This window comes from Narcine bancroftii, chromosome 4 (assembly GCF_036971445.1).
Source record: "Narcine bancroftii isolate sNarBan1 chromosome 4, sNarBan1.hap1, whole genome shotgun sequence".
Classification (NCBI taxonomy): Eukaryota; Metazoa; Chordata; class Chondrichthyes; order Torpediniformes; family Narcinidae; genus Narcine; species Narcine bancroftii.
The window spans coordinates 17,653,589-17,679,991 of NC_091472.1; the positions used below are offsets into that span (position 1 = coordinate 17,653,589).

The 26,403-nt window shown below is 43.2% G+C and overlaps 1 protein-coding gene across 1 annotated transcript in view; it reads right to left on the bottom strand.

The window, feature by feature from the left end:
• Nucleotides 1-9,439: 9,439 nt before the first annotated feature.
• The window catches only part of smyd3 (SET and MYND domain containing 3), a 949,011-nt gene continuing 932,047 nt past the window's right edge, over nt 9,440-26,403 (bottom strand). Inside the window, exons 11-12 of the mRNA XM_069930861.1 lie at nt 16,750-16,858; nt 9,440-10,330 (exon numbers count right to left, since the gene is read on the bottom strand). Of these exons, the coding sequence (XP_069786962.1) occupies nt 10,217-10,330; nt 16,750-16,858 (223 nt within the window). The 3' untranslated portion in view covers nt 9,440-10,216. The remainder of the gene's footprint in view (nt 10,331-16,749; nt 16,859-26,403) is intronic.

Sequence of the window (26,403 nt, forward strand, 5' to 3'; positions counted from 1 at the left end):
ATTTCACGAGATTTTCCACCTCTTTATAAGATTGCAAAGCTCTGTAGGAAGAGTTAATTTCATTGGATTGCACCAGATTGTCACACTATTCCTTGAGCAATTTGTCATGGCAAAACCAGACGAGAAGTAGGAGTCAGGCAGGGAAAGGAATGATTGAGATTCCTTATGAAATCTTCCTGAAAATGAAATACTCCGTTTGACTTTGAAGAGTTGCTCGGAGAAACAAAATCAAGTTTGAATGGAGTTAAACAAGAAAGTCGCTCAACCATCCGAATACAGCGCTTCACTAACTGATAGAGATGATTGTCATATAAGTACACACAATGTACAGATTGAATGAATGTTTCTATCATAAAATACCCAGTACAGTGTAAACAAGTTACACAAAACCCACAATAATTCAGGTAAATGAGAAAATCTGCAGATGCATTGCACAAAAATTCTGGAGAAACTCAGCAAGTCACACAGCACCCATAGAAAGTAAAAGGCAGTCAACGTTTTGGGCCTGAGACACTTTCTGCTCCCCATGTGGCCTACTCTACTTTGGGGAGACTGGACCCTGAAAGGGAGATCCTTTTGTTGAGCACTTTTGCTCTGTCCGCTGCCATAGCCTAGACCTCACAGTGGCCACTCACTTTAATTTCACACCCCATTGCCACACTACTGCCATGTTGGGACCTCCTGAAAACTGGAGGACCATCACCTTGTATTCTGTCTTGGCAGTCTCTAATCGGATGTCATCAATATCGACTTCTCCAGTTTCAGTTAACTCCCTCTGCCTTTATCTCTTCCCCATCTCTCCAATTCCCCACCGCCTTCCCTTCCTTCCTTCTCCTATCAGAGAGCTACCCTTCTTACTCCTCTGCCTTCTCCCCTGAGCTTCTTTCTTTTCTACCTTCCCATCTGCATCCACCTTCTACCTCTCACCTATTAGCCTGTGTTCCTCCCCTTTTCCATTTAGGTGTCTGCCTGATTTTTAGCATCCTGATGAGGGGCTCAGGCCCGAAACGTCGACTGCCTTTCACTTCCTATGGATACAGCGTGACCTGCCGAGTTTCTCCAGCATTTTTGTGGGCTGGACAACAATTCGAGTATAGTTTGAAATGTTTGGGGAAATTTGAAGGTAGAAGGTAGGTGAAAGATAAGAGCCCACACAGTTAAAACTGAGATACAAAGGAGCTTCTTCTCACAGAGGTGGTGAAATTATGGAATTGTCCACTCTGGAGAGATGTGGAGGCTAGATCTGTGTTGGAAATTGAAGAGGAGGCAGGGGGAATTTTTGAAAGACCAGGGAATTGGAACAGGCAGAGACCTGAGACAAATCAGCTATTGAATGGCAGGACAAGCTCAACCGGCCATATTCCTACTCCTTGACCAAAGAACAGAGGAGGTGGTGCATGGAAGAGGCAATGATTCTGAAGAATGGACAAGAAACAGAGAATTTTATACTTCATGGATTCTCGTTGGAGGACCTGCTAATCTCTGCAACATGTATGACTCAAATAATTTACCAAAATTGAAGGAACTCTGTATGAAATTGAACCATAAAGGATTATATACAGAGACAGGCCAAACTATTAATCTGCCTCGTCCAATTGGCCTGCACCATACCCCTCCCATCCTCACACCAATCCAAATTTTTCTTAAATATCAAAATCTTTTTTTTAGACACACAGCACAGTAACAGGTCCTTCCGGCCCACGAGCCTACGCCACCCAAATACCCCAATCATCTTATAACCACAGCACAGTTTGAACAGTGTCCTCCACCAGGAGGAAACCCACACAGACATGGAGAGAACACACGAACTCCTTAGAGACAGTGCCGGATTCAAACCCCATGTCATTGGCTCTGTAATAGGGTTATGCGACCATGACACTAACTGTGGTGCCCTAAATCGAGACCGCATTCACCACTTCAGGCGGCAGCTCATTTCATTATTTCCTGAGAAGAAAGGTGTGCTCTTCCATAGCCTCTTTCCTCACTTTACAACCTCCTACAGCAAAAGTAACGTTGAGAACTGCAGACCACAATGGTGAATACGAGGTAAAACACAGTTTCTGTTGATACTGTGGTTAAGTGAAAAACACACACAAATGCTGGAGAAACTCAGCAGGTCAAACAGTGCCTTTATGTAGCAGAGGGCTCAAGCCCGAAATGTTGATGATGTGTCTTCGCCGTTGCAAAATAGCGCTAACCGCTATGCTATTTTCTACAATTTTATGTACTGATCTAGCTGGGATTCTGACGGAGAGTGGGGTGGGGGGGGGGGGGGTTAGTTAATCCAGTCATGTCCTGTGAGCAAAGGTTTCTGTTTTGAAGCTGGTGACGAGATTCCAGGAAAGGACGGCAGGGGACAGCCTTTAAAGCTGAGGTGAAGAACGGGGGAGAGTGATGAGCATTGCAAATCATTTTCACAGAGATCTCTCTTACTTTCTCTAGAAAAACATAATAAAGCTGAGGAAAACACAAGTTTTTTTTCAAAGTAAACTTTTTTCCTCAAAGGCTTCCATCACAATCCATCCTGAATGACAAGGTGGTGAAGAGCTGTCATCACATTAATCATTTAACGTGCCCAGAGAGATCTCATTACCACATTATTAAGGTATAACTGTGGATCCTACGAGCCTGGCTCTTCAATAATGGATGACAACACCTATCAGGTTCTTCCTCAGCATCCAGCTTCAAAACAGAAACCTTTGCTCACAGGACATGACTGGATTAGCTAACCCCCACCACCCCCCCGCCCCCCACTCTCCGTCAGAATCCCAGCTAGATCAGTACAGTCCACATAAAATTGTACAAAACAACATTATCAGAGTGCCAGCGACTCAGGTTCGAATCCAGAACTGGCTGTAAGGAGCTTGTATGTTCTCCTCCAGTGGGCTTCATCCTTACGCTCCAGTTTCTTCCCATCAAAGTATATGGGGTTTGTAGGTTAACTGGTGTATGTGGCCAGCATGGGCTCGAGGGCCAGAAGGGCCTCTTAGCATACTGTAACTTAAATTTAAAAAAAATACAAATGTGATGTAACTGAATAGTTTGAGAGACAACTTCAGAGACTAACTCAGAGTTGACTGGACTGGGTAAAGATTGCAGATCTATTTCTTGAAAGGGCAAAACAAGCAACGGTTGGTGTAGCCATTAGCACAACGCTGTTACAGCGCCAGCGATCAGGACCGGAATTCAAATCCCACACTATCTGTGAGGAGTTTGTATGTTCTCCCCATGTCTGCATTGGTTTGCTCCAGTTTCCTCCCACCTTTTGAAACGTATCGGGGGGGGGGGGGGGGGGGGGGGAGGGGTGTAGGTTAATTGGGTGGCACAGACTTGTGGGCCGAAATGGCCTGTTACCGTGCTGAATACCTAAATTAAAAAAAAATTATACTTTACCTTTCTTCATTGAGGGTAATTAAGAGATTGTGTCAAATGTTTTCACCCCAATCCAGCAGCTTCATGGTTTTTGTAAATCAATACCATCTTTATTTACTAATTCCAGATTACTGCTTAATTGAATTTAAAATTCCAGCTTCAGTGCTGATATTGAAATGCTATCGCCAACTCATTGACGTGGGTTCTGGAAACCAGCCCATCCCTAACCACTGAGTCCATTCCCATTCAAGTGGGGACAGTAAGTACAGTACAACTCTGATCATCCAAAGTGGTCAGGGCCCATTTCAGATAAATGGTTCTTTCGGAGAACCTGTCATTTAAAAAAAAAACGGCCCAGTAGCAACAACAAATCAATTCTAACAGTGTTTAAACAACAACAATCAACAAGTTAAGACTTTTAAAGCATTAAAATAATGTTTAATTCTCAACAAAAAAAATGCTGGCCACAGCCGATCACCAACACCTCGCCACCGAGGTCCTGCCTCTGCCGGGAGCCCAAAGATCCCACTCCTGGTGGGATCTCAGCCCAGGAGCTTGAGGTCTGCTGCTGCCTGTGCCGGGGGCCCAAGGTCCCTGGTGCCGCTGGGAGCCCAAGGTTCCCACTGCCACCACTGGGTGCCGACGTCCTCAGTCAGTTCGGCTCCAAAAATCTTTTAGATAAATAAGGATTTTGGAGAATCCGATTTTGGATAATTAGAATTGTACTATGACAGAGGCAGTTAGTAACACCACTTTCCTCCTATTAAACAGCCTAGTTCTTGGATGTAAATTATTATGATGTACTTGATTGGCAAGAAGCCAACCTCTACCCTCACCTCAAATTCATTTGGTCCATCTCTAGCAACCCCTCCCTTTTCTTGATCTCTCTGTCTCCATCTAGGAAGACAAACTCTTGACAGACATTTTCTACAAACCTACAAACTCCCGCAGTTACCTCGACTACACCTCTTCACACCCTGTCGCCTGTAAGGATTCCATTCCTTTCTTTGAATTCCTCTGTCACCGTTGTACCTGATCCCAGGATGAGGTCTTCCATGCCAGATCATCCGAGATGTCATCCTTCTTTAAACAACATGGCTTCCCCTCTACCATCATCAACTTGGCCTTCACCCGCGTATCTTCAATTACCCGCCTATCGCCTGCCCTGTCCCCCTCCACCCCCACACTCAAGGACAGGATTCCCCTTGTCCTCACCTACCACTCCATCATCTTCCGTATCCAACATATCATCCTCCACCATTTCCGCCACCTACTATGTGATCTCACAACCAGACACACTCCTCCCCACTTCGCCTTCCACAGGGACTGCTCCTTTCATGACTCCCTCATCCATTCCTTCCTACCCACCAATCACACCTTTGGCACCTCCTCCTGTGATCACAGGAGATGCTCCACTTGTGCCCACCCCTCCTCCCTCACCACTATTTGAGGCCCTCCACTTGTGGATCTGCAGGAGTCATTTACTGCATACAATGCTCCCATTATGGTCTCATCTACATCGGGGAGTCTACAAACTGGGAGATCACTTTGTGAGCACCTTGGCTTGGTGTATTGCAGTACCAGGGATCTCCCAGAGGTCATCCATTTCAATTCCCCACACCATTCCCTTGCTAACATCTCTGTCCATGGTCTCCTGCACTGCCAGACTGAGGCAACCCACAAATTGGAGGAACAACATCTTATATGCCATCTGGGCACCCTCCAACTGGATGGCATTAACATCACAGAACCATAAAAATTACAGCACAGAAACAGGTCACTTCAGCCCTTCTAGTCTCTGCTGAACCATTTTCTTTGACTAGTCCCACTGGCCTGCACCCAATCCATAGCCCTTCATACCTCTCCCATCCATGTACCTGTCCAAATTCTTCTTAAATGTTAAAATTGAGACCACATTCACCACTTCAGCTGGAAGTTTGTTCCACACTCCCACCACTCTCTGTGTGAAGAAGTTCCTCCTCATGCTACCCCTAACTTTTCCTCCTTCCACTTTAACCCATGTCCTCTGGTTTGTATCTCACCTACCCTCAGTGGAAAAAGCCTATCAACATTTGCTCTGTCTATCCCCCTCATAATTTTAAATAACTCTATTAACTCTCCTCTTATTCTTCTATGCTCCACGGAATAAAGTCCTGTTTAACCTTTCCTTGTAACTCAGTTCCTGAAGTCCGGGCAACATCCTAGTAAATCTTCTCTGCACTCTTTCTATCTTATTGATATCTTGCCTATAGTTAGATGACCAAACTGCACACAATACTCCAAATTTGGCCTCACCATTGTCTTATACAACTATCTCAACTCCTGTACTCAATACTTTGATTTATGAAGGCCAATATGCCAAAAGCTCTCTTTACAACCCTATCCACATATGACGCCACTTTCAGGGAATTATGTATCTGTATTCCCAGATCCCTCTATTCTTACCACACTCCTCAGTGCCCTACCATTCACCGTGTTTGTCCTTCCATGGTTTATCCTTCCAAAATACAACACCTCATACGTGTTTACAATAAATTCCATCTGCCATTTTTCAGCCCATTTTTCAGCTGGTCCGGATCCCTCTGCAAACTTTGAAAATCTTCTTTGCTGTCGACAACATCTCCAATCCTAGAGTCACCTGCAAATTTGCTGATCCAATTTACCACATTATCATCCAGATCATTGATATAGATGAGAAACAACAATGGTCCCAGCACTGATCCCTGAGGCACACCACTAGTCACAGGCCTCCAGTCTGAGAAGCAATCATCTTCCACTACGCTCTGGCTTTTCCCATCCAGCCATTGTCGAATCCAGTTCATTACTTCACCATGAATAACAAGTGTCTGAACCTTCCTGACTAACCTCCCATGTGAAAAAACTTACTAAAGTCCATGTAGACAATATCCACAGCCTTTGTCAACTTTCCTGGTAACCTCCTTGAAAATCTCTATCAGATTGGTTAAACACAACCTACCATGCACAAAGCCATGTTGACTATTTCTAATCAGTTCCTGGCTATCCAGATAATTGTATATCTGATCTCTTAGAACAGCTTCCAATAATTTACCTACCGCTGACATCATGCTCACTGGCCTATAATTTCCAGGGTTACTTTTGGAGCCTTTTTAAACAACAGAACAATGTGAGGTACCCTCCAAACCTCTGGCACTACACTTGTAGCAAAGGATGTTTTCAATATTTCTCTCAGAGCCCCTACAATTTCTACACTAGCCTCCTTCAAGGACTGAGGGAATATCTTGTAAGGCCTTGGGGATTTATCCACCCTTACTTGCTTTAAGACAGCAAGCACTTCCTCCTCTTTAATTTGTTTAGGTTACATGACCTCATTGCTTGTTTCACTTAGTTCCCACAACTCTATGCACATTTCCTGAGTGAATACTGATGAAAATAAAACATTTAAGATCTTTTCCACCTCTTTTGGCTCCATACAAAGCCAGCCACTCTGATCTTAAAGGGGACCAATTTTGTCCCTTATTATCTTTTGCTCTTAATATCCCTGGAGGAACCCTGAGCATTTTCCTTCACATTGTCTGCCAAAGCAACCTCATGTCTTCTTTTAGCCTTCCTGATTTATTTCTTAGGGTATTCGTGCATTTTTTGTTCTCCTCAAATAGCTAATTTTCTCCATGCTGCTTATACGTGTTATTAACCCCTCTCTTCTTCCAAACCAGATCCAGTATCCCTCTGCCTTCTAACCTTGCCTTTAATCCTGACAGGGACATTCAGAATCAGAACAAAGATATATTGTCATGAACAAGACATGAAAGTTGATGTTTTGTGGCAGCATCTTAGAACATTAAAAAAAATTAAAATAATAACAATCATTATAGGGCACGAAAAGTACGGCAGAGTCTTTGTTTCATTGATTATTCAGGAATCTGATGGCAGCGGGAAAGAAGCTGTCCTTGTGCCGCTGAGTGCTTGTGTTTAGGCTCCTGTATCCTTTTCCCCGATGGTAGCAGAGTGAAGAGGGCATGGCCTGAGTGGTGGGGGGGCCTTTGAGGATAGAGGCTGTTTTTTTAAGACACCATCTCATGTAGATGTCCTCGATGGAATGAAGTCTGGTGCCTGTGATGTCGCAGGCTGAGTTAATAACCCTCTGGAATTTATTCTTGTCCTGAGAGTTGGTGTCTCCATAACCAGGCAGTGATGCAACCGGCCAGAATGCTCTCCACGGTACACCTGTGGAAGTTAATGAGAGTCTTCGGTGACATAACGAATCTCCTCAGACACCTCACAAAGTGTAACCGCTGGCGAACCTTCTTGGTGATTGCATCAATGTGGAGGCTCCAGGTCAGATCTTGGAGATGTTGACAGCCAAGAATTTAAAGTTCTTTACCCTCTCCACCACTGAGCCCCTGACATCCTCTTGAAGTCGATAATCATCTCCTTAGTTTTGCTGACACTTAGTGCAAAGTTATTGTCGTTACACCATTCAATGAGCTGATCTATCTCCCCCTGTACACTCCCTCATTGCCGTTTGTGATTCTGCCAACAACTATAGTATCATCAGTAAATGTATACCTGTCCAAATTTTTCTTAAATGTTAAAATTGAGGGCACATTCACCACTTCAGCTGGCAGCTCGTTCCACACTCCCACCATTCTCTGTGTGAAGAAGTTCCCCCTGAAACATCTCACCTTTGATGCATGTCTTCTGAGTTTGGAGGTTCTTTCGGCCTGCATTTGGTCCAGATCCTTCCAAATCATTCCTGTCCAAATATCTGCCCAAAGATTTCATGGACATTGTAATTCCACCATGTTCTATAACTGCCTCTGTCAGTTCGTTTCAGACATGGATCACCTTCTGAAAGAAAAGGTTACTCCTCAGGTCCCTCATAAATCTATCCCCTCTCTCCTCAAACCTGGGCCTTCAAGTTTGAGAATTGTTCATCTTCCATTCAATTATTTATTGTGACAGAGTATATAGATATGTTTTGGGGAGATAAATTGGGAAACATTTGTTAGAGTAGGTTACATACAAACACTTTAAAACAGATCTTATTTAAAATACTGGATATAGACATATCAGGGCTTCAGAGCTTTTGCAAGAGCTTTGAAGAGTGCTCAAGAGACTTCACTAATGGATTGTTGTTTACAAAAGACAACAGATCTTGCTGGAGCTGCAGATTGTCTGGAAGTGAACTTGTTGTTCTAGGAGGGTCATGTGGTTTTGCAAGCAGAATGAGTCAATCAGGCTTTCTCTTAGAGAGGGAGAGAGAGAGACAGGGATCACTTGTTCAGTGTTGCAGCCATCAGACAGCAGCTGGAACTGGAACAGGACAAGCCGGCGAGCTTATGGAAATCCCCCTTTTGGAAGACGGCCTGGTCAAAGACTTTGTGGTTCATGCAAGAGGAGAGGACTGGCTGTCTAATGTTTCACTTGGAATAACAACGAGCAGAAAGGAACTCTGTGATAGCCTGAAAGAAAGAGGTTATCATCTGGAGAACCCTAATGGGGCAAGTTTTGTCAGCAAGACACTGAGGTGACTGATGGAAGTACATCAGTTGTGGATGTCCTGGAACAACAAATCTCTCTCTGAAAACCGACAAGAACCTTCCTGAGTGGTAACCATTTACCTTTCAAGTGCCAAAGCCTGGTGAACTTTATACATGTTAAATTCTGTGCACAGTATAAGAATGGCCTGCAACCAGTGAACTTGAAGGAATGAGAAGTGAGATTGGACTGTCAACCAAAGAACTTTTCTGAGCTTACACACACATTACTTACATGTAAGTAAGTTAGGTTAGTTAAGTCAACAGCGATAAGTTAAAGTGTGATTCTGTTTTCATGTTTAAAGATAATTAAAAGCAACCATTTGTCTTGGTGAATATTTATTACTGCTGGGGTTATGGGTCCTCTGGGCTCGTAATATTATGACAGCATGCTAATATATCTTTACCTCCTATGCATGCTGCCTGCCCTGCTGAGTGGCTCTAGTAGTTTTGTGCTTTCATTACAAAGAGTTGTGGTTTTATTGGGTCTCTTTATGTCAGTTAAACTGTTCATAACTTTTGACCATTGACAGGTTCTGAAAGAAGTGGACAATCACAACAGTGTGTTTATTTGAATCAAAGTACATGAGCAATATTAACAAAGGGGTCATAGTAGGGTCACCGAGCAAACATCCAATGCCTGGCTTGGTTCTGACATCCTCAAAGGGATCTCATCTCCACGATAAAATGGAAGGAAAGGAAACTTTTCACAGTTTCTCGCCAAGGAGCATCCCAAATTGAATCAATGGCATGAGATTAAGCAAAGAGGTGTCTGGCTGTAGAACTCAAACTCACTGAGGTCCATCCGTATCCCTGTGATCAGTGTTCACTCAGCGTCTGCTTCTTGTTCATCACGTATAAGTCATTACAAATTGTATCAAACCATTCCATTTTCTTTAGTTCATCCAGTTTTTGGAAAAATGAAAAACAATCTGCTGATTCTGGAAATATAAAATTTAACCAATGGTGGAAAATCTCAGCAAATCTGGCAGCATCAGTGAGGAGATAAAACAGTCTGAGATCCCTCTTCAGAACCAGAGAAGATTCAGTGGCGATGAAGGGTCTCTGACCTGCTTCGCTTCCACAGATGCTGTCTGGCCTGCGCGCGTTTCCAGCACTTTACCTGAACCACTCCTTCTCTCATTCTTAGCTTTGACCTCACTTTCATGGGACCGGAGACTCCCACCCCCCGCACACACACATCCAGGTATTTGCACGTGCATATATGCAATCAGATCCGCACAAACAGTTGTATGGATACACATGGGGGCGGGCCCTCCTGTAGGTGCGCGCAGTGCAGTGCGCACGCACGTGCGCACCGTCCTTCACCTCTGCGCCACTCTGCTGCAGAGCGCTGCCTCACAGTCTCCCAGCAGCTGTTGCAGGTTGTTGGTCAGCGGATGGTCTCTTCCATGGGTCACCTTCAGAATGTCAAACGCCTGGGAGGGACAAACGGAACAAATCAGCCAAACACTCAGTTCCCATGGGCATTGCCCCCTTCCAGCTCCCTTCAACCCTGCAGTCCATGACTTTTTCCCCAAACAAGGTGACCAGGCTGTCCAAATTCCACCTTGTAATAGCAATATGTGACTCAACCGCCATCTTCTTTATCTGCCCCAGATCAGACTGCTAGAGCTGAGCTCTGCAGAACCCTGTAAATGTTATGCAAATTTATACCTTAGTGTGCGCAGCAGCAAGAAAACCAGCTAGTGACATGTCCTGCAGCATTTCTAAACACTATTATTTTATTTAGCACATGATAACAGAAAATGGGTCTGAACTATCAGAATGCTGCACCATACAAATATCAGAACAATTGAAATAATCCTGATTTGTTACTCTGTTAAATGGCTTGCAGTTTAGCAGAATCCCATCCAGAGCAATTAACACGAGAATTCAATCTTCGCATTGGCAGGATAAGGGAGAGAAACAGAGACAGGAGCAGCACTCCATTTCCGTCAAAGTTTCAGGTTACGTGCAGTGTGCTGAGATTCGATAATGAAGACCAGTCAGCTAGCAGTGACTTGATTAAGGACAAGTTTCAAGGGAATCGAGGATTTATAAGCACAGCGGCATCTCCCAATTCAATCCACGCGCAGTCAGGTTTTCTGACTCTCCTGGACTCAGCACATTTTCACCCTGCTTTCACTATCAGGGATCCCAGGATCGTCTCCGGGTTTTTGGGATGCTCCTGACCATGACCAAACTGCAGGAACATGGAACACTACATCACAGAATCAGGCCTTTCAGCCCATCTGCTCTGTGCCCAATGGTTCTTCTGCCTGGTCCCAGTGACCTGCACCCAGACCACATCCCTCCACACAGTGTGCCGGTCCAAATTTTCCTTAAATGTTAAAATTGAGCCCACTTTCACCACTTCACCTGGCAGCTTGCTGCACACTCCCACCACTTTCTGCGGGAAGAATTTCTTCCCAATGTTCCCTTTAAAATTTGCCCTTTCACTTTTAACCTCTGACCTCTAGTTCTTGTCTCACCCAACCTCAGTAGAAAAAGCCTGTATTTTGAACAGCCATGTTCTGGTATTCGGCCTGGAGGGCCAGTGGCCATGTCGGTAAAGCTCCAAGTGATCATCTCTGTGTTTGAGGATTTCTGGTTCATTCTAAACCCAGAACGGCAACTCTGCATTTCCCTCCCCAGATACCGCCTGGTCCACTCAGTTCCTCCAACAGCTTGTTTCCTATTTTCTGCTCTGCCTTCCTGTGAGTTCCAGCTTCTCACCACTCTCTGGGTGGAATATACTCTTCTCAACTTCCCCCATCCCTCTCCATCCTATCTCCCAGTTAATTTTTCACTCAGTCCCAGGGGTGCTGTGCTGCCGGAGCTCACTCCAGGGCCCCCCACTCCCCTCCCTCCCCACCTCGAGATGCTATTCTGGATGTACAATGAACCTGTTTCTTCCACAACTGGTCGTCCTCTTTTTCGTCCTCCTCTCAATCATACAGCGCCAAATACAATATAGCGGCCACCAATGCCGGGTTTCGCGAGACCTCCTTGTCACTGGTATTGGTGAGCTCTGGCACCTAAAAAATTAGCACAGCACCCCTTGCTTCTATCTACCCTATCTTGGTTCTCATAACTTTAATGAAAGGTTGCATTTCACATTGCTCTCTACCCAAAGAAAATGAGTCCTGCCCAGTGAATCACTCCTGGTGACTCATTTCCCATCATGAGTTTCTCCAGCACTTTTGTGAACTTCACTCAAACCCAGCATCTGCAAATTTTCTTGTTTAATTCCACAATGCTGGCAACTTCAACCTAAATCTCCCTTGTACTGATCCTAGTCTGTTGACTTCTCAGTTTTAGCATGTAGCTCACAGAGATATGGAGGGCCAGCATGAAAGCAGGCTCTTCAACCCAACTCATCCATCCAGACCAAGGTGTCCATCAGAGTCCCATATGCATGTGCTTGATCCAAATCCATCTCAACCTTCCCTCTGCAAGGAGCTGTCCAAATATCTTTGAACTGTCTCTATTGTACCTCCCTCCTCCATTTCCTCTGGCAGCTCGATCCCGATACCACCACTCTCTTGGTGCAAAGATTGCCCCTTTGTTCTCTTTTAAATGTTTCCCCCCACCTCCTCCCCCCCTCACCATTCCTTAAACATATCCTGTCTGGCTTTAGACCCATCCCCTTCCACTATGGGGAAAAAACTATAGCTCTTTACCTTATATCTGACCCTCTTGATTTTGTTTACAGTAAAACCCTTGGTATCCAGCATCTATGGGGATTGGTAGATGCTGAATAAGTGAATTTTCCATTTGCTTGAGATTGAATTGTTGAACTAACAGCGAGGCGGACCAATTTCAATCTCCGTATTTTTTACCTATGTATTTTCTGTGTTTTTTTTTGCTGGTGACTTAAGGCTGTCAGTTGCTTGAATTCCAGATAACAGGGGTTTTACTGTACTTTCAAAAGGTCTTCCCTTAAATTCTTGCACTCCAGGGAACATAGTCCAAGTCTGTCCAGAGTCTTTAACTTGGGCACTCCAGCCTTTACAACATCCTTGTAAATCCTCTTTGCAACCTTTCCAGCTAAATTACATCCTTTCTCTGCCAAGGTAACAAGAACCACACACAATATTCCAAATTTAACCTCACCAATATCTTGGTACAGCTTTAATATGACATCCAAACTCCTGCACTGGCCAATCAAGGTAAATGTGCCAAACCCCGACTTCATCACCCTGTCTACCTGTGTCACCACTTTCAGGGAACTATGTACTTGTACCCTCTAGGTTCCGACAATGTGCTCTAGGGCCTTAACATTTACTGTGTAAGTGCTGATCTGTTTGACTTACCAAAATGAAACACCTCACGCACATGGATAGGAGAGGTCTGGAGGGTGATGGAATGAGAGCAGGTCAGTGGGGCTAGCTAGTTTTATTGGTCAGCACAGACCAGAAGGGTCAAATGGCCTGGTTTTCTGTGATGCAACCTTCTATGGTTCTAAACTCCATCTGCCAGACTCAGATGATCAAGATCGTGTTGCAATCTTAGCTAACCTCTGCCATTGTCCACTGTACCATCTGCAAACTTACAAACCATGCCACCCACATTCTCATCCAAGAGGTTAAGGGTTAATATAAATTATAAATTACAGGGGATCTAACCCTGATCCCTGCGGCACACCAGGCTACACACCTTCAGCCTGAAACACAACCCTTCTCCACAAACCTCTCGTCTCCTACCACCATGTCAATGTCATATCCAATGGCCCAACTCGCTCTGGATCCCATAGGACCTAACTCTGCGGGTCATACAACAATCCATTACATGCAGCGCCAGTGTATCCGCAAACTCGGTGACATGCGGCATGTCGAGATGCGGCCTGAGAGCTTGAGCAACCCAAGTGTTGTCTGTGTGGAGGCTAGCAATGCTGCACATTTCGATGAGTCTTTCTAACTCTAAGGAATAGAGGACGAACTCACTCAACCTCTCTTTATATGATAGTTCAGCCATACCAGAACCAGTCTGGTGAATCTTTGCTGTTCTCCCTATACAGCAAGTATATTCGATCTTAGGTAAAAATGCTAACATTCTAAATCAGTCATTCTCAACGGGAGCCACAGCACATTTAAGGTGGGGGGGGAGGGGCACGGATTAAAATTATAAGATTTTTTTTATGTAGTTGGTAGGAGCGAAGTATGCCAGAAACCTGCACGGGGAAGGGGACTCATAAACTTTGAGCTGAGTCCTAAGAGGGCCATAGCCCAAAAGAAGGTTGAGAATGGCTGGTCTAAATGATGTTCCAATATCATTCTCACCAAGGCTCTAAATAACTGCAGCGAGACATCTTCAATCTTGGATGTAAATTCTCATAATATAATTCACCGTGCCATTTGCTTCCCTTAGGTACCTGTTGCCCTTTCAGGTTAGTTTTCAGTGACTTGTGTGCTTAACGTTTCTCAGTCTCTTGGCATCCCTGCTGTCACTACTGAAATGGATAAGGTCATTTTTGTCCACAATTCAAATATACTTATTTCATGGGCTTCAGGAGGTGCTTTATAAATCATGCCATCACTGGAATGCACTATCTGAGAGAGTGGTGAATCTGTGGAATTCAGTGTTCAAGACACAGATAAACTTTTGAATAATAGGGGCATTATGGTAATCAGGTGGGTAAGTGGAGCTGAGTCCACGGCCAGGTCAGCCGCGAACAGTGGAGCAGGCTTGATGGGCAAGATGGCTGACTCCAGTTCACGTTTCTTATGTGGTGGAAACAGATTTATTGGCTTTCAGAAAACTGTCAGGTGTGATCTTGAAGAAAAGTGACTTGGTGGGTTTTGGGCAAAGGGCCAAGGAGAAGAACAAAATTGAACTAGTTTCGTGAAATTTGGACACAGGCTGACTATGTCCACTATGTGCAGGCCACCCAAAAGCAGTCTTTAGATCAGTGGTTTTCAAACGATTTCTTTCCACTCACATATCACCTTAAGAAATCCTTATGCCATAGGTGCACTGTAAGGGATTACTTAAGGTGGTATGTGTGGAAAAAATTTGCAATCCACTGTTTTAATCGTACCTCATTGACTCGTTATGTGCACCGTTTCATAACTCCAATGGGCCAATGGCAATTTTTCTCAAGCAAAATATTTCAGTAGCAATTGGGTCTAGAGCAGTGGTTCTCAACCTTCCCTTCCCACTCATATCCCACCTTAAGCAATCCCTTACTGATCACAGAGCACCTATGGCTTAGGGATTACTTAAGGTGGGATGTGAGTGGAAAGAAAAAGTTTAAAATCCACTGCTTTAGATTAATCCTACTTCCTATTTCCTATCAATTGTCCAAAGAATGGCAGATGGAATTTAATTTGAACAAACGTGAGATGTTGCATTTTGGTAAGTCGAAGCAGGGCAGGACATACAACAAACCTAGGGCCTTGGGGCGTGCTATAAAGACCCAGGGGTACAGGTACATTGTTCCCTGAAAGTTGTGACATGGGTGGACAGGATGGTAAAGAAAGTATATGGCACATTTACCTTCATTGGACAGGAGCTGGGACATCATGTTCACTGACATCCAGGTACAGTTTAAACATTCAGATTTCAGATTTATTGTCAGAGAACATACATGACATCCCATACACCATGAGATTCTTTTTCTGCGGGCGAGGCAGAATTACCACTTATTGGTGGTGCAAAAAAAACTGTACAAAGCATATACATGTAGACAAATAAAGAACTGTAAACAGATATCAAATGTAAACAAACTGTGCAATACAGAGAGAATTTTTAAAAAATCAATAAAGTGCACAAGTCAGATTCCTTAAATGAGTTCCTGATTGAGTTTGTTGTTGAGGAGTCTGATGGTGGGTGTTAAATACGGTCTACCAAATACTCATTTTTTTTTGACATCTACAGATTAGAGATTTTTTTTATGATCTCAGTTACATACATTTCCTAAGAGGACGGATAAGAATTTAATTTATGTAATTTTTATAATGGTTCAATATTTATGATGTGTTGTTGGGAATAAGAGAGGCTCCCTCAGATAAAATTTAAAAAATCTGGGAACAGGATCTACAGCTTTTAATTCCTGAAGAAACTTGGAATGTAATTTTCAACTGGGTAATACCTCTTCTTTATGTGCCCACCACTCTCTCCTACAATTTAAAGTAATCCATTGGGCTCACATGTCCAAAGTCAAACTATCTTGATTTTATGTGGATGGATCTCCTCGTTGTAATAAATGCAAAAATGGTGATGCTTCATTAATTCACATGTTTTAGACAAGCCAGAGTCTTGAGAAATATTGGATCAAAGTATTTTAGACATTTTCTGCACTTTTTAAAGTTTCATTTTAAATCACATCTCTTAACTGCTTTATTTGGTATTGTTGGAGAGACATCTGAGCTGCATGTATTAGCCTAATCATGTTCAATGGTTATGTAATGTCATGTCATGTTTAAATTTAAAGAAGATTAGATGCTAATTTTCAATTTGAATGTAAATTTTCAAAAACTGTGGGGACCCTTTTGAATTACTTTTATAATCTTTGATTTGTTATGAAGGTGGAAATGTTGACTAATGAGGTAATTGATCAAGCTAAGAATTTTGTCTTTCCTTTCTTTTATTTTGGCCAAACAGCTTTTCTTGGTAGTGGGTTTATAATACAATAAAATAATATAACATCAATGCAATATAACTGTTTGATTAAAATGTGGGGCACCTTGGATGAAATGATATGATTTAAGTACAATGCATCTTTTTGAATTTTAACCTATATCTATATGTACTCTGTATTTTTGGATGTGAATTTTCAATGTTAATAAAAATATTTGAAATAGGATCCTGGCCAGGGGGTGGTGGGGGTGGGGGGCTTGCGGGGTTTACTGACCTGCTTGAGGGTGTCCAGAGCTTGGCTCAGCTTCCCTTGGTGATGTTGCAGCTTTCCCACTCTCATGAGTTGGACTCCTCTCACCGGATGTGGGCCGGGGTAATACAACCTGGAAACAGAGAGAACGGCCAACTGAGACACTGGACGGCTGGGGGAAGGGTTCACACAGCAGGACTCGACAGGGCAGAGAGCAGCAATTCAAGACCAGCTCATCTCAAGTTGAAGCGTCATCGTCATTGAGTCACAGATCACGAAACAGGGCCCTCAGCCCACTGAGTCGGCACCAACCGTCAATCACCCACCTTTACATTAATTCTGACATGATCCCATTTTATCCTCCTCAACAATTCCTTCCCAGATTCTACCTCTCCCTACACACTCGTGGGAGTTTGGAGCAGCTGATTAGCCTGCCAACCTGGACATTTTTGGGATATAGAAGGAAAATGGAGCATCAGGGAAAACATGCAAACTCCACACGGGCAGTTCTGGAGGTCAAGATTGAAACCTGGTCACTGGAGATATGTGGCAGCAATTCTGCTCTGAGATCCTGTGCAATCAAGCCACAAGCTGACCGCCACCCTGTGCTATTGTTCCACGGCGAATAGACCAGTTGGGCCAAATAGCCTGATCTCTGCTGTATGACTCCAGCCTGCTCCATAGAGTAGTCCTAAAGAGTGAAGATAATATCAGAAGTATCAGCAAAAACACAATGCTGAAGAAACTCAGTAGGTCAGAGTATTTTTTAAAGCTAAGATAAAGACACATAACCAATGTTTCAGGCCTTCATCATGGAGAAGCCCTCTCCAACCAGATGGTATTGACTTCTCTGGTTTCTGCTGGACCACTCCCCGTTCTCCCCCTCTTCCCTATCTCACTATCTCCTTTTCTCCAGCTCTCCATTCATAGAATTCTCTTCCCCTCCTGTTTCTTCTTGTGTTTTCTTTTCCTTATCCACCTATTACCTCTTGCCTGTGGCCCTGTGATCCTCTCCCTCCCCCTCTGCCCCACTATTTTATTTTAGGTGCCTGCCTAGATTTTGCTCATTCCTTGATGAAGGGCTCAGGCCCGAAATGTTGGTTGTGTATCTTTATCTTTGCGATATAAAGGACACTGTGTGACAAATTATGTTGTGTTTGTATTGTATATAGACATGTTTTTGTGAGATAAATTGGGGTAAGGTTTTTAGTTTAGGTCACATACAAATACCAAAACAGATATCATTTAAAACACTGGAGCTCGCACAAGCTCGCCAGGGCAGCTCCTGGGGGCCTTTGCAAAAACTTTGGGGAGTGCCCAAGAGACTTCACTAATGGATGGTTATTTTGAAAAGCAACAGGTGAAAGAGATCAGTGTAATAGTTCGGAGACTGGAACAGGACAAGCTGACAAGCTTGTGGAAAAACCCCATTTGGAAGACAGATTGTGAGTCCTTCATTCAGCCTGCTCAAAGCCCTTGTGGTTCATGCAAGAGGAGAAGACTGGCTGCCTAATGTTTCTCTTGAAATAAGAGAAACAAAAAAAGGAACTCCGTGGTGACCTGAAAGAAAGAGGTTATCATCTGGAGAACCCTGATGGGGCAAGTTTCTTCAGCAAGACATTGACATGGATGATTAGAAGGGATCAGTTTGTGTCCTGGAACAACAAATCTCTCTCTGAAATCCAACAAAAACCTTCCTGAGCGGTAACCATTTACCTTTCAAGTTCCAAACCCTGGTAAACATCATAAATGTTAAATTCTGTGCACAGTATAAGAATTCCCTGTGACCAGTTAACTTTGGAGAAATGAGAAGTGAGATTGGACTGTGAATCAAAGAACTTTTCTAAACTTACACACACACATTACATACATGTGCACTTAGAATTAGGGGGTTAAGTTAGGTTAGTTAAGTTAATAGTGATAAGATAAAGTTTGATCCTTTTTTCAATGTTTAAACATAATTAAAAGCATCTTTTGTTTAAGTAACCATTTGTCTCGATGAAGGTCTATTGCTGCTGGGTTTTGGGGTCCTCTGGGCTTGTAACAACTGTTTGACCAGCTGAGTTTCTCCAGCATTGTGTTTTTTTTACTTCAATCACGGCTTCTGCAGACTTTCGTGCTTCACTTCAGAAATAACAGGCCGTGTCTTCCCAAACCAATCCATGGATCCACTCAGCACCTCTGCTGGGAAAGTCATACCAACCTTGCCCAGGATACTCGAAAGCTCTCTGAATCGCAAAATGCCATCAATCAAATAGAAACATGGTTAATACTGAACTTGCTGATTGGCATCTCCCTCCGTGAGTTTCCCTCCATGAATTAGAATTCCTGAAGGGGTTCTTTTCTTTGGATCAGCAATGATGTGCGAGATATCAACGCGAGAAATGTTGCCTTGCTGATGTGTTGGGGTGACATTTGGTGAGTGATGGGGGACCTCTGGGCACTTGCTCTAGATGCTCTTCCAATCATTCTGATCATGGCTTCATTAAAGGCTTGCTGGGTCCTTGGGGCAAGGCATCTTAGGTTGGTTCCAATGAAAAGGAGTTGGTTCTGCCAAGCAAGAGGGAGGTAGAAAATTAAGTGAGGGCTGTCTGTATCCATCGTTATCCATTAAGGTCACTTGGATGATGGCCTCCATGGATCAAAGGTCGATGCCACCAATCAACGAGACAGAAGAAAAGCCTAAGGCCAAGTTGAACTGTGTCACCTACTGATCTGCACCAACCATTCTCAACCTTTTTTGGCTATGGCCCCCTTAGGACTCTGCTCAACGTTTATAACCCCCCTCCCTTCCCTGTGAAGCAGTGAAGTCTTGGTTTTTTCCATACTCCTCTCCTACCAAATGCTTAAAAATAATTTAAAAAAAATGTTACAATGTGAAAGGAAAACAAGGCTTCCGAGGGGATGTGGGGCCTCTGTTGAGAATGGCTGATGGAGAGAATGCCAGGTCCTAGAGGTTGGGGTAAAAAGGTGATGAATTAAGAGGGAAAGTGTTCATGAAGTATGTTGGTGAGGAGTTGAAGATGGATGAAATGTCCCCTCAGGGTAGTTTACATTCCCCATTGATCCTCCATCCCCTCATGGTCAGCAGTCCTGTAAATTACCGCAGCCTTATATTATTCCCTCAAATGGGAGGTCTTGGGTGGTGCTGAGATTGGCTGAGTCCCAGGAAAGGAGCACGTCTCCTTTGCGCCATGATTGGCCCTTCTGTGAAAACAAAACATCTCTGTGGCAAGCATTGAGTGAGCCAAGGTTGTAGTTTCTCCTGAGCCCTGCTCACTCCTAATGCTGGACTTGCAGAATCCTTAGTGATGGAAAGGGAAGATCAAAATGGCAGCATCCATGCTTGGCAGCGGCCACGGGAGGTTGCAGACTGGCACAGGGCATGAAAAAGGGAGAGAATGCCTCCTGTTGAGAAGGAGAAGCAGAGGAGACAAACCTACAGGACGGTGACTACAACAACAGACCAGCGGGGGGCTCAGTGGCTGAATGACCCACACAGGCTGCTGGAGATCTGCTCATTGGCAATCAGGTATCAGAGCCAGGATTTGAGAGGATGCTGAGGACAAGAAGGGCTCCTGAATGACCTCAGGCTCTGAAGACTTCCTGCTCGTATTGGAGGTTTGGATCTGAAGTTCGGATCGCCGACAAATCCAACAAGAGTCTATGCAGCTTCAGAGGCTGTGGGAGCACTGAAGGTGAATCCACAGACATTCAGTCCCTCTGAAGGGACTCACTTCGGCTTCTCTTTCTCTCTTACTGTAACATGGTGCCAGGCAATGCTCATGGTGACTCTGTCTGCCTTACACCAGGCATAAGTTAAAGAATATCATATATGATACGCTCTTAATATATTATTACCTGACAATAAAAAGGAACCTTGAACCTTGATCTGAAGCTCACTAGTTCAGTGTGGAACCAGTAAGGACCTGCTGAGTTTCTCTAACATTCTGGAAGATGCAATGTTTATTTTCCATCCAGTATGGAAACTCATTCCTCCACCTTGATGGCTTCCCAGAATCACACACCTACAGGCTAGAGGAACGGGCAGAACACGGAGAGCAGATGAAGTGGTACAAAGTCCTGAGAAGGCCTCACCCGGGACATGCCTTTCGATTTCAGAAACCTGATCCCCAGAATTGCAAACTGTCCTGAAGGTAATGGGAGATGTTACTTGACCAGGACGGTACCTGGGATGATGAGCTCTTTGACTGATGAGATTAAATACATATGGGCTCTGGTGTGGAGAATGGGTGGGAAGTCCACACAGGCCCTGAGTTTGGACAATGTGTCCTGGAATCTAAGAGCAGCCAGCAACTGAAGCCAGGATAATACCAGGAATAACAGGACAGGGGCTCCCAGTTCAATCCAGGAAACTCTTGAAATCTCTGCATTTAAATCCCATAAAAAGAACAGTGTTAATTATGAAAGGATGGGCTTCTTGCTGATCAACTTTTCTCTCCATGCATTACATTCCTTGAAGAGGTCCTGGGTTTTGTTAAAGGGCCAACAATGAGGTGAGAGTGATCACTTTGTGAAGTGTTGCTGCGGTAATGACCTGCCAATGGGTTGGTGTGGGGTTGGGTTTCATGGAAATTTCTTCTCTCAGAGTTCTGGAGCGCTGTGCTTCTGAAGGCCGGATCACCCACATCAAAAATGAAAAGAGAGAAAAATATTTAAGAATAAGGAACTGAGAGGTATGGAAACTAGCACAGAAGAGGGATTGAGTCCATTGTAGATCAGTCATGATCCTATGGCATGACAGGGCAAGCCGGAGGGGTCGAGTGGTCTCCTCCTGCTCCTGGTAAATGTGTGATGGGTGGGTCCTGGTACTGCAGGACGGGCAACTGAAGGGCCCAGGGCCTGGAGAATTGATGAGCTCTGGGAGATGGCAGGGATCTGTGTACTCCCGTTACAATGGCCAAAAATGCCTGATCCCACAGTCAAATTTAGCAGATATATTTATGTAAAAGCACAACAGTGGAGAAACTCAGTAGGTCAAACAGTTAAATTTATGTAGCAAAGATAAAGATACATAACCAACATTTTGGGCTTAATCCCTTAAGATATGACAAGATGTAGGCACAAAAATATTTATGTACAAGGATTGTAACAATGTGTGCCCAGAGGTCTGGAAGATAACTCTTTCAATTTCAACAGTGATATTTGTAAATAAGATCAAATTTTAATTTGGAAATGCAGGAATTGAACTGAAAGCATAGAAGTTACCTGGCTAACAAAATAAAATGGCTTATCTTGGCTCTGAAGATGGAGAATCCATTTTGATGGGGGTTAAAAATATACACAGCAAAGAAGATGGTGGAGTGTATATTATTAGCTAACATCATAAAAGATCCCCATCACCCCAGCCATGTTCTCTTCTTCCTGTCCTCTTCAGGCAGAAAGCATGGAAGCATGAAGTCCGACACCTCCTCCAGGTTCAAGTGCAGATTTCTCCAACAGCTATCAGGCTCTCGAACCTACTCTCATCATAACACTACCTCCAGACCACCAGCGATCTGTCTGCACCACTGACACAACCCATTTTCCTCACCGATCAACTGTGCATATTAATCGGATAAAACAATCAGCTGGTGCGAGTTGATCAACTTGAGTGGGAGAAAGAGAATGGTCGACATTTCGACTTGAGTCTCTTCATCAAGACTCAAGACCTCAAAATTTAATTGAGTCTGCATGACGGGTTCTGACCTGAAATGTCGACCATTCTTTTTCTCTCACTGGTGTTTCTCAACCCTCTGATTCCTCCGGCAGGTTGAATTTTATCTCCAGATTTCTGCGTCTCCTGTGAATGTTTATTTTTTGTTTTATACTATTGTCTTTTTTCCTCTTCTTGTGCGTTGTTATGTGTTTTATATACCTGGGAAGCTGCAGCAATAAGATTTTCATTCCATTTCCCCTACCTGATCAATGTGGAGGTAGAACTCAGGCCCAAAACCCCAGTTAAATATCTTTACAGACTTTCATTTTTCACTCCACTTTCATTCCATTTGTCCATTACACTTTTGTAAGGCACTGGTGAGACTTCACTTGGAGTATTGAGAGCAGTTTTGGGCTTTTTATCTAAAAAAGGATGTGCTGACATTGGATAGGGTTCATTCGCAAAAATGAATCCGGGGAATGAAAGGGTTATCATATGGGGAGTGTTTAACAGCTCTTGAAATTTAGGAGAATGAGGGGAGATCTCATTGAAACATTTCGAATGCTAAAAGGTGTGGACAGAGCAAATGTAGAAAGGTTGTTTCCTATGATGGGAGAGTCTAGGACAAGAGGGCACCATTTCAGGATTGAAGGGCGTCCACTTAGAACAGAGATGCGGAGAAATCTCTTCAGCCAAAGGGTTGTAAATCTGTGGAATTTGTTGGCCGGGAATGCCAGTCATTGGGTGTATTTAAGGCAGAGATTGATTAGCCAGGGCATCAAAAGTTATAGGGAGAAGGCCGGGCAGTGGGGCTGAGTGGGAAAATGGATCAGCTGATGATTGAATGGCGGGGCAGACTTGATGGGCTGACCAGCCTATTTTTGGTCCTATGTTTTGTGGTCTATGATCTTATAAACTTCATTAGCATTGGAAAAAGGTATAAAACGTGAAATAACAGGGGACTGCAAAACAAAAGGTAGCTTAGAGTGGGTTAATCGAGTTGGAACGGGTAGCCTCATGAATGAATTCACATTGTGCATTTGGGAGGGTTTCTGAGAACGATGTGATAGTGGGCCAACCAGAGGCACACTAATCTTGGATCTGGTAATGTGCAAAAAGGCAGATTTAATAAATGATCTCAGAGTAAAAGATTCCACAAGGAATTAGCAATCACAGCACGAGAGAATTCAACTTTCAGACTGAGAATGAGAAACTTGGCTTTTCAACAATGCTTCGATAAGGGAACGTATCAAGGAGTGGGGCAAGTTACCTAAGTGGGTAACAAAGCAACAAGAAGCAGTGTCAGACAAGGAAAATATATCTCGATGAGGAGAACAGATTAAAAGGGAAAATTAACCAACCGTGGCTGTCCAAGGATGCCAGGAAAGGCCTCAAAGAAGAAAATATGTAAGGAACAAAGACCACAATGGGATACAGAATCCAGAAAATAAAAGAAAATAAGCATTGGGACATGAATGGGAAATATTAAAACTGACAATAAGAGCTTTCTGAACTTCATTGAAAAGAGCTTAGAGCGAACGCTGGCTCCTCGGAGACTGAGGCTGTGGAAATAGTTGAAGGGAGAAAAGGAAATGTATCAGCATTTACAGGTAAAGATGTAATGGACATCTCTCAAATACTAACATCGATGGATGGAATAGAATTAAAATACTAGGACATCATTATAGATCGGTGTGAGGCAGACTAATGTTAATATGACCGTTGGACTCAATAATTTGCATTCCAGGATCCTAAAACAAGTGGTGGCAGTGAATGGTAAACAATAAGTCTGCAGATGCTGCAGGAACTCAACAGGTCATGAAGCATCCATGGAAAGCAACAGGGGAAAGTAACGGGCAGTCAGGATGCAGAGAATGTAGCTACATTGATTGTAACAGGTATCAAAGAGCTCAAAAACTGTCAGTGTAATACCTTGATGTGTGGTATTGGTAAAATATTCGAATCATTTATCAAGGAGATAATAGCAGAACATTTGGAAAGCTACAGAGACAGCATGGCTTTATGAAGCAGAAATCATGGATGTGGATTTATTGAAAAACTGTAAGTCAGGGATCGTTAGAGTAGAATCAGTAGATGTCATATATTTGGATGTTGAAAAGGGTGCCACACAACAGATTATTTTGTAAGTTGAAAGATCATACTGTTGGAGTGGTAGTGGGTAGTGGAAGCAGGGAGAAGGGCTAAGAGAATTGTTTTCAGGTTGTAGGCCCATTCACAAAATATTTTAATGATTTTGAGGAAAGCAGTGACTGTACTGAAGATTCTGCAAATAGTATATAAGTGAAGGGCTGGGAAGACAAGGAAACAGCTTATAGAAAGATGGATATGCTGAGTGAGTGGGTAAAAGCTGGCAAATACAGGACAATGCTGTAAAATATGAAGCTTTTTAATTTTGGAGAGAACATTCTAAAACATTGTTACTTTATTGGAGACAGCAATACATTCTTCTGCCATCTCAATTGCAATCTTTTTTGAGGGAAAAGTGGGGACCATTTATGGTCCTACCAATGTGTTCAGTCACGGAAATTCTAATTCAAAAGGGGGATGAAATCAAATTTATCTATAATATATATGCTCTGATCCAAGATCAAAGCACAAAATCTGGACTACATAGATTGAGGGAGAGATGTGAATCGGATTTGGGCATCGTGATCGATTCACAATGCTGGTCAGATCTATGTGGAAATAGTATAACTACCTCAATTAATTCTAGATATAGACTGATTCACTATAATTTTCCACATCAATTATACCTTACACCTCAAAAGATACATAAAAATAAACCAGAATTTTCTGATAGGTGTGTTAGATGTGATATATATTACATTCCACCTGGTTATGCATGAAATTAAGACTCTTTTGGATAGAATGGGGGAAGTGTTGACAAAAATTGTAGGGGTGAACTTCCCTCGAGACCCAGAATTATTTCTTCTGGGGAATTTGGTATTTCTTCTGGGAATTCCAGAAGTAAATCTAAATTTATTAAAATTGTGTTGTCAATAGCCAGGAAATGTATAACGATAACATGGAATTCTGATTCCCTACATTGCAAAATTGTATTCCCCTTGAGAAGATTATCTATAATTTTAGGAATCGATATAGTATGTTTGTCGAAGGTTGGCAACCTTGTTTAGGTTACTTAAATGCCCAGATTGTATAATTTATTTTGATATTTGTCAACTAGTGTACTCCTTATTAGAAATTTAATACTTTTAAAATGATGAGACTCTGGAGTGGGACTCAGAGTCATAAAAAGGTCTGCACCGATCACCAAACATCCACTTACAGTGAGCCAGTCTCATCTACTCCTCCCAGATTCAACCATCCACCTATATGCAAGAAGCAACTTAGAGTAATAACCTACCAACTCATGTCTTTGGTTTGTTGAAGGAAAACGGAGCATCTGTGTGAAACTAAATTGAATTGTTTATTGTCACGTGCACTAAGATGCCGTGAAAAGCTTTGTTTCGTGATCTATCCAGGCAAGTCAACCTGAAGTTACTACTGCATTAGCACCCTAGGTCCAGGGTGTAGTGTTACAGCCAGTCAGGAGTGCGGGGTATAGACAAAGTTTAGGGTACAGAGATACTTGTGGTTACAGGGAGAGCATGCAAGCTCCACTCAAACAGTACCAGAGGTCAGGATTGAACCCATTTTACTGGAGCTGAGGGGCAGTATCTCCACTTTCTGTTCCACTCTGCTGACCAAGCTCCTTGCTCAGAGAAAAGAGTGCAATCCGGTGAGCCAACGCAGATCCTGTAACAGGGACCTTCACAATTAAATATCCCACCCCTGAAGAAGTTCAGTATGTTTCACCCTTGTCTAAAAAGCTTGGGATAGTACGGTTTTCAGCTATTGTTTTTATTTTTGGTTAACAGAACAAATAGGTTTAGGCAACTCAGTAGCTCAGCAGAATACTTGTATCAGAGACAAACAACAATAAAAAATTAATGGAAGGCTTTTCGAGGATGAAATAATGTTTAATACATACCAAAAAA